Source organism: Triticum dicoccoides, chromosome 7A, assembly GCF_002162155.2.
Source record: "Triticum dicoccoides isolate Atlit2015 ecotype Zavitan chromosome 7A, WEW_v2.0, whole genome shotgun sequence".
NCBI lineage: Eukaryota > Viridiplantae > Streptophyta > Magnoliopsida > Poales > Poaceae > Triticum > Triticum dicoccoides.
Genome location: NC_041392.1, coordinates 51,523,606 through 51,532,963, shown reverse-complemented (window position 1 = coordinate 51,532,963; position 9,358 = coordinate 51,523,606). Strand labels below are relative to the sequence as shown.

Here is a 9,358-nt window from a genome sequence, read left to right as displayed (position 1 = left end):
CTTCAGCGAGGAGATGAATGCGAAGCTCGCAGGTAGGACTTTCGGTCGAGTGAATCCCGCCTGCTTCCGAATTCTTGCAAGTGTTGACTCTTGTGTTGTTTCTGTTGACAGAATACTGCCCCAACGTGGAGCTGGAGACTGAAAGGATCGAGAGAGATATCTAGACCCTACAAGGTTGCATTGCTCGTCAATGACAAGGCTGCCCTGGCCATCCTTCGCTTGGAAGATCGTCTCGACAACGCCCTGGGGTACATCACTTGGCTGAGGGGCGATCGACAAGGAGCTGCAGCCAGAGGGGACCGCCTAGAATGATCTGGAATCGATGATGGCCCATCTGAACGTGATTCCCCACCGAGTGCAAGCATGCAAGAAATCAGCAGCCTGCTGCGGAGCCGATGTTGCAATCTCGCTCATCTGTGTCCACTGCAAGGACGTGAATGAAGAGAAGCTGAAGTCCCTCAAGGTCGCTAACACGAAGAAACTCAAGTTTGAGGACTTCATGGAGACGTTCATTGAAGCCACCACTCGGATCGTAGACGGTGTCGACTTGGACACCTTCATCGGCACAGCCAGTCCTTGGCCCGATGCGTAATCTAAAACTCTTAGTCCCGGATGAATTTTCCTTGGTATGTGATACGTCTCTAATATATCTATAATTTTTTATTGTTTCATGCTATTATAGTATCAATCTTGAATGTTTTATATGCAATTACAAGCAATTATATATCAGGTTTTGGGACTAACCTATTAACTTACTACCCAGTGCCAGTTGTTGTTTTTTGCCTGTTTTTGGTTTTTCAGAATATCAGTACCAAACGAAGTCTAAATGACACGGAACTTTTTGAAGATTTTTTTCTGTACAACAGAGGTGCTCAAGGAACAATTGCAGCGGGCTCAAAAAAGGATCAAACAATATGCTGCTCAGAATAGGTCTGAAAAAACCTTCTTTGTGTGTGTGTGGAGGGGGGGGGGGCAGATTCAGAATTTGGGGAACCTGTCAGCACTACGGTGCAAGCGCTTACGGATACAAGTGACGGGGCAAACAGCTGCCATGGCAGCGGTTCAGAGAAGGGTGCCATGGCAGCAGAGATCGACTGTCTGGGCAAGGATTCAGAGATAAGCAGCGACAGTGGCCGAAGAAAGGCGGAGCATAGCTGGCCAATGGGCCCGGGTGACAGCTGGAAAGTAGCTAGTGTGTGCGTGAGCGGTGGGTTAAACCGCAGACGTCTCATGTATCAGTTTATTGAAGAAAATGAAATAGAAACTATTTTCCCCTTGCCTCCCTTCTTCCTTCCCAAGCTATCTTCTCCCTCACCTACCCCGATCTAGTGGATCTCTACGATCCATGGCCATCACACGAAGGTGCTGCGGCCGATCGTCACCAGCGGTGAAGGAGGCGTGTGGTACAAGAGCGCGACGATGGAGGAGCTGCTCCGGGACTACAGGGCCAAGGGCCTCGGCACCTCCGCGCTCGACCACTTCAGGATCTGAATGGAGCGCAGATAGTGTATCTTCAGTTTACTTCCTCTCCTGTTTAATTGTTTGTTTGTTTTTTTGCGGAAACGTGTTTAATTGTTTTGTGATCGGCATATATTCGTGTGCTTGGATTCTGTATCTAATTACATCGTTATTTTACTTTTCTATAAAGGACCCTCTTTATGTCAAATTCCTCATAGCACGTATGATAATTTCTTCAAAAACACATGGCGAGTTTTGGCAACACAAATCTTGTTCGCTTGAAGGAATTGACAAACTCCCGACAAATAAATTGCTGTGAAAAACGTTCGTTCTGCCATGGACCCCAACGAACGTTCGCTGAAGAGCACTACCGTTTCTAAAAAGGTATGGATTAATTGGACACTCGATCAAGGCATATTTCATGCATGGTAAGAAAACAGACAGTAAAACAATTTTATTAGCATGAGATGAAGAAACTAAGAGACTCGGCCTGCGTCACTGATTCACTCTATCCTTCCTCTATCTCTGTATGTAATGTATCCAGTTAACTCAAACATATATATCTCCAACTAAAAAACTGTTCAAAACTTCCGTGGCACATTATGGCCACAATCTAATCCCACGTGTGAACAACAGTTTGTAAAGGCTGTGATTACGCTACAAACACCCACCAGCACGTACAGCTTCGTCTCACACGGCAACAGGCCGCTTCGGAGGAGGGTGGCGCTGTGCCACGAGCCTCGACGCCATTCTCCTCCTGAAGAGCAGGTAGAGGGCAAGCAGGAAAAACAGGACCAGGAGATACAGCCAGAGGTAAGCTTCCCGGAGGAGGAACGGCTTGTTGCTGCCACCGTCATCGTTGCAACTGCAGCCGCAGTCATTGCGCAGAGGCTTGGCTCCCTTGAGGGCTCCGTATGGGTCCAAGATGAAGTCCAGATTCATGGCTTCGCGCCCCAGCATGATATGTGTTCTTTTTGGTCTGAAGCCTTCCATCGATGCCACGACTGACAGTAATAAAAGAAAGCCCGTGTGGGGTTACCAATGGATTAGCTTCATCTATCCAAGATTTTCTAGTGAAAATTTAGATAAAGAAAAGGAGATTAGGCCAAGTGAGGACTGAGGAGACATCCCCAACCATATTTAATACATGCAGGCTATCTAACCATATCTGTAAATGATGTTTTGGACAGAAGGAGCATACAAAGCCTACCTTCATAGCTCTGACCAGGTGCAAGCATCCGATGGTAATTGCCAAAAGTTCCGCTGGCATTTATCTATGATCAAGCACAGGACGAGTATTAGGATCTCTCAAATGATAAACCCAAAAATTTCAGCATAAATTTGCCAGTTCATCCATAAGACCACAAAATAATCCATTTGCATTCAGGATCCAAATGTCACTTATATATACCTCACTGGATATAGGTTAAGGTTGCCAAATAATCTCACCTTCGAATCAATTCCCTTAACCATGAGTGAGCCTGGTATAGGACGGCCAGTATCTGCAGCAAATATCCTTCCATTAACTCCTGTCTGAAACAAGTGTTAATATAGTGCACACAGTGACAAACATTTTCTATGTCAACAAAAGAGAACAACAAGGAGCAAAACCCAAAGGAACAACTTCAATAACACTGGAAGGTACTATTTCAGAAGGGGCAGAGAATGAAATGATGACACAGTGCCTCAACCCAGACCCTGGTACAAACATGGTGGTTGAAGAACCCGGTGCCCCAACCCATATACTAACTGACACCATTTCACTTCAAATAGGGCGAGGTTGTTAATTATTTCTGGTGCATAACCATAGGAATCAAACACTAGGAACATCTTACCTTTACAAGGCTTGCAACAAGATTGAGCATGCTCAACTTATTTTGCTTCCATATGACAAGAAGCTGTAGCAGAAGATTATACAGAATATCAGAACAAAAACATGTCTACCAAGTGGTTTACAACAGCAGCAGCAGAAGCAGAAGCATAACAAGATGCAAAAGTACCTCAGATGCTTTTGGCCATTTTACATCACTAATTTCAAGGGTTAACTCAAAGCAGCCTCCGTGTATATAGTTCCAGTCTTGCATGCCACCATAAATTGGATACCTGCATCACAAACCATAAATTGCTATGTTCGGTCTTGAAAAGTACTAACACTCACTGGAATGTTAATACAACGAAAGTTCAATATGGAGTAGCAAAGCGATGCTAGTCTTTTTTTTCTTTACCACAGCGCTCCATTTGTAATTCCTCCTTCGAACTCCTTGCTCAATGACATGTTATAGTGTGACTGACTATACACTGACGCCATGTACCGGAATGTCTTGTCATCAGGACATCCATAATACTGTTTTCTGTAAGCAAGACAATCTATGTGAGAATGCAGTCTGAAACAAAGCAAGTTTGTGTTCCTAAAGACTAGTAGGTGAATGAAAAACAGCAAAACAAATGAAATAACTGCTATACTGAACAAAAACTCAGGCAAAAATATTGCATTACAAGATAACATTGTATGACATTAAAATCCAAGGGCTCCAACAGCGCCACTTACGATATATTGATTAACAGCCCATTATGTGCACGACTGTTGATCAGCTGCTCATAAAACTTTAGCTGTGTGCTGCTTATCTATCTTGATGGTCCTATAAATAAGAAAAGGTACATCTAACAAATCTATGGGGCATCAAGAGAATGTTACTGTTTAACAAGCATGGGTGGCCACGTGCAATCTAACCTCTGAATAAAGCACTTGCGAACATCAAAATTCAAGTACCAGCATTAGCAAGGACTCAAGTTGGCAAACACAAAATATGAATGTACTCCCTCCGATCCAAAATAAGTGTCATGGTTTTAGTTATTTTGGATCGGAGGGAGTACATCATTTGAGAAATATACTGACACATCTGTGGACAATCCTTGGTTAAAATCTTATTGCTGGGTTTTAGTAAGATATAGAGAAACAGGACATGCAAAAGTACTAGCAGGGGATCTTGAAAGTGAATGTAAATTAGGAAACTGGCTACCTTGTATCTCTAGATCCATCCCATGGATAATTTGCAACAAGAGCACCCTGCAAAACTCAAATCAGGTGGCAATGGATGGCAATCAGTCAATCAGGAGCTAATTGGTAATGACGTAAGAACTATGCATCAGAATAATGTCCATGAAACAAAGGGTCATCTGAAAATGAAGAAAAGTTAGTGAATTCCTAGTATTGGACCTTCAACAATTAATCCTAAAAATGGATGGATGGTAGAGTGGTATACAGATGGCCCTTTTCTTTTACATGCATCCTAATCTTAAACACTGTAATTGGTATCCACCTATTTGTGAACATCACCTTTCTAGTATTAAAAACTGAAAAAATCTTCTACCATCTGCTATTGTTGTTATTTTTCTTCCTTAAACCAATTATGTTCGCACTTTAAGATCACAAGGAAGTGCCCCAGAGGTGCCCAGAGGAATTACTAGGTTAAAAGAAACAGTTCCAGAACTACAGGGTCTGACCCGATCCAAAACATCCACTTTTAGACATTAATAGTATACATCGAAGCAAGAAAATTCTTCACCACATAGCAGATTGAGAAGAAATAAGACTAAATATAACAAGTTAACAACATCCAACCCATCAATTGCAGCGCAAATATGATTTGCCTATGCATTTTATTTTCTGTGAGAGAGATGATAAATTGAGCATAAAGTGATTAGAAGCAAAGTTAACAAATGACCACAACCACTCCATATAGCAGGCTGAGAATAGAAAAGACATAAGACAAAATAGGTTTGTCCTGGATATGACTTTTTGGGGCACACGAAATTTGGGGGCATTTTCATAAGCAGAACATGACAGTAACCCAGAAATAGAAACCGAGATGTGGCTCACTACTTGACAAAGTAGACTTGACCACAGAAACATAACTGGGCGGTCAACAAGATTTAAGTAATCAAATAATTTCACAAACAGCGTTAAGGGAAGAATAATTACCCCATGCAAACTAGCAGAGGCTGTGAAGTGTTCTTGCTTTATCCAGTTCATAATAGCTCTAGTTTCAGGTTGTCGGTGCTTAATATCATCGTTGAGGGGGAAAAACTGCCAGTAAAAAAATGAAAATTTAAATCGAACGGCTCTCCAAAAGATAAAGTGCAAAGAGGGTTATAGAACCTTCCATAAGGAAAATTAATGCGTTGAGTACGTACTTGGTCAGGAAAGTCTCTGTTGAGATCAACATTGTTTGCATTACCACGCCTTCTAAGAGCAAATCCATCTGGATTCATTGATGGAAGTATATGAAGGTGTGTGTTCTCCACAATAAGAGTTGCCTACAAAATTAATTTAACATTAGTCATAAAGAACTCACATACTTATTGCAAAAATCTACAAGTCATCAAAAACCAAGCATTACGCGCATGCTCCTAGGGGGATAGATTGGTAGGAAAAGACCATCGCTCGTACCCGACCGCCACTCATAAGGAAGACAATCAAATAACACCTCATGATTCAAATTTGTTACACAACGTTTACCATACGTGCATGCTACGGGACTTGCAAACTTCAACACAAGTATTCCTCAAATTCACAACTACCCAACTAGCACAACTTTGATATCACTATCTCCATATCTCAAAACAATCATCAAGTATCAAACTTCTCTTAGTATTCAATGCACTTATATGAAAGTTTTTATTATATCCCTCTTGGATGCCCATCATATTAGGACTAATATCATAACCAAAGCAAATTACCATGCTGTTTTAAAGACTCTCAAAATGATATAAGTGAAGCATGAGAGTTCATCTATTTCTATAAAATAAAACCACCACCGTGCTCTAAATGGATATAAGTGAAGCACTAGAGCAACGACAAACTACTCCGAAAGATATAAGTGAAGATCAATGAGTAGTCGAATAATTATGCAACTATGTGAAGAATCTCTAACATTTAAGAATTTCAGATCTTGGTATCTTATTCAAACAGAAAGCAAAACAAAATAAAATAAAATGACTCTCCGAGCAAAACACATATCATCTGGCGAATAAAAATATAGCTCCAAGTAAAATTACTGATGAACGGAAGACGAAAGAGGCGATGCCATCCAGGGCATCCCCAAGCTTAGGCTCTTGGTTGTCCTTGAATATTACCTTGGGGTGCCTTGGTCATCCCCAAGCTTAGGCTCTTGCCACTCTTTATTCCATAGTCCATCAAATCTTTACCCAAAACTTGAATACTTCACAACACAAAACTTAACAGAAAACTCGTAAGCTCCGTTAGCGAAAGAAAACAAAACACCACTTCAAGGTACTGTAATGGACTCATTCTTTATTTACATTGGTGTTAAACCTGCTGTATTCCAACTTCTCTATGGTTTATAACCTCTTTTACTAGCCATAGATTCGTTAAAATAAGTAAACAACACATAGAAAACAGAATCTGTGAAAAACAGAACAGTCTATATTAATCTGGATCAAACGTATACTTCTGGAACCCCAAAAATTCTAAAATAAATTGCTGGACGTGAGGAATTTATCTATTACTCATCTGCAAAAGGAATTAACTAAATAGAACTCTTCAATCAAAAAATGGCAGCAATTCTTGTGAGCGCTAAAGTTTCTCTTTTTTACAGCAAGATCAAAAAGACTTTCCCCAAGTCTTCCCAACGGTTCTACTTGGCACAAACACTAATTAAGCACAAAAAAACACAAAAAAAACAGAGGCTAGATAAATTATTTATTACTAAACAGGAGCAAAAAGAGAGGGAAAAAAATAAAATTGGGTTGCCTCCCAACAAGCGCTATCGTTTAACGCCCCTAGCTAGGCATGATGATTTCAACGATGCCCACATAAAAGATAAGAATTGTAACATAAAGAGAGCATCTTAAAGAATATGACTAGCACATTTAAGTCTAACCCACTTCCTATGCATAGAGATTTTTTGAGCAAACATCTTGTGGGAACAAGAATCAACTTGCATAGGAAGGTAAAACAAGCATAACTTCAAAATTTTAAGCACATAGAGAGGAAACTTGATACTATTGCAATTCCTACAAGCATATATTCCTCCTTCATAATAATTTTCAGTAGCATCATGAATGAATTCAACAATATAACTATCACATAAAGCATTCTTTTCATGATCTACAAGTATAGAAAATTTACTACTCTCCACATAAGCAAAATTCCTCTCATTCATAATAGTGGGAGCAAAATCAACAAAATAATTATCATGTGAGGCATAATCCAATTGAAAACTAAAATCATGATGACAAGTTTCATGGATATCATTATTCTTTATAGCATACAAGTCATCACAATAATCATCATAGATAGCAACTTTGTTCTCATAATCAATTGGAACCTCTTTCGGAATAGTGGATTCATCACAAAATAAAGTCATGACCTCTCCAAATCCACTTTCATCAATATAATCATCATAAATAGGAGGCATTATTTCATCATAATAAATTTGCTCATCAAAACTTGGGGGACAAAAAATATCATCTTCATCAAGCATAGGTTCCCCAAGCTTGTGGCTTTGCATATCATTAGCATCATGGATATTCAAGGAATTCATACTAACAACATTGCAATCATGCTCATCATTCAAATATTTAGTGCCAAAAATTCTAATGCATTCTTCTTCTAACACTTTGGCACAATTTTCCTTTCCATCATACTCATGAAAGATATTAAAAAGATGAAGCGTATGAGGCAAATTTAATTCCGTTTTTTGTAATTTTATTTTATAAACCAAACTAGTGATAAAACGGGAAACTAAAAGACTCGATTGCAAGCTCTAAAGAAATAGCTTCAAGCACTCACCTCCCCGGCAACGGCTCCAGAAAAGAGCTTGATGTCTACTACACAACCTTCTTCTTGTAGACGTTGTTGGGCCTCCAAGTGCAGAGGTTTGTAGGACAGTAGCAAATTTCCCTCAAGTGGATGACCTAAGGTTTATCAATCCGTAGGAGGCGTAGGATGAAGATGGTCTCTCTCAAGCAACCCTGCAACCAAATAACAAAGAGTCTCTTGTGTCCCCAACACACACAATACAATGGTAAATTGTATAGGTGCACTAGTTCGGCAAAGAGATGGTGATACAAGTGGTATATGGATGGTAGATAAAGGTTTTTGTAATCTGAAAATATAAAAACAGCAAGGTAACTAATGATAGAAGTGAGCACAAACGGTATTGCAATGCGTTGAAACAAGGCCTAGGGTTCATACTTTCACTAGTGCAAGTTCCCTCAACAATAATAACATAACTGGATCATATAACTATCCCTCAACATGCAACAAAGAGTCACTCCAAAGTCACTAATAGCGGAGAACAAACGAAGAAATTATGGTAGGGTACGAAACCACCTCAAAGTTATTCTTTTCAATCAATTCGTTGAGCTATTCCTACAAGTGTCACAAACAGCCCTAGAGTCCGTACTAGAATAACACCTTAAGACACAAATCAACCAAAACCCTAATGTCACCTAGATACTCCAATGTCACCTCAAGTATCCGTTGGTATGATTATACGATATGCATCACACAATCTCAGATTCATCTATTCAACTAGCACATAGGACCTCAAAGAGCGCCCCAAAGTTTCTACCGGAGAGTCAAGACGAAAACGTGTGCCAACCCCTATGCATAGATTCCCAAGGTCACGGAACCCGCAAGTTGATCACCAAAACATACATCAAGTGGATCAATAGAATACCCCATTCTCACCACGGGTATCCCACGCAAGACATACATCAAGTGTTCTCAAATCCTTAAAGACTCAATCCGATAAGATAACTTCAAAGGGAAAACTCAATCCATTACAAGAGAGTAGAGGGGGAGAAACATCATAAGATCCAACTATAATAGCAAAGCTTGCGATACATCAAGATCGTATCACCTCAAGAACAC

General features: G+C 40.1%; 1 protein-coding gene across 1 annotated transcript; it reads right to left on the bottom strand.

The window, feature by feature from the left end:
- Window positions 1-1,887: 1,887 nt before the first annotated feature.
- Window positions 1,888-5,720, bottom strand: LOC119331388 (carboxypeptidase SOL1-like). The gene is made up of 9 exons (XM_037604544.1): window positions 5,649-5,720; window positions 5,441-5,518; window positions 4,479-4,525; window positions 3,684-3,809; window positions 3,459-3,561; window positions 3,294-3,356; window positions 2,908-2,991; window positions 2,669-2,732; window positions 1,888-2,462 (listed from the first exon to the last, which is right to left on the bottom strand). The coding sequence occupies exons 1-9, from the start codon at window positions 5,718-5,720 to the stop codon at window positions 2,149-2,151; spliced, it is 951 nt and encodes a 316-aa protein (XP_037460441.1). The 3' UTR covers window positions 1,888-2,148.
- Window positions 5,721-9,358: the final 3,638 nt, after the last annotated feature.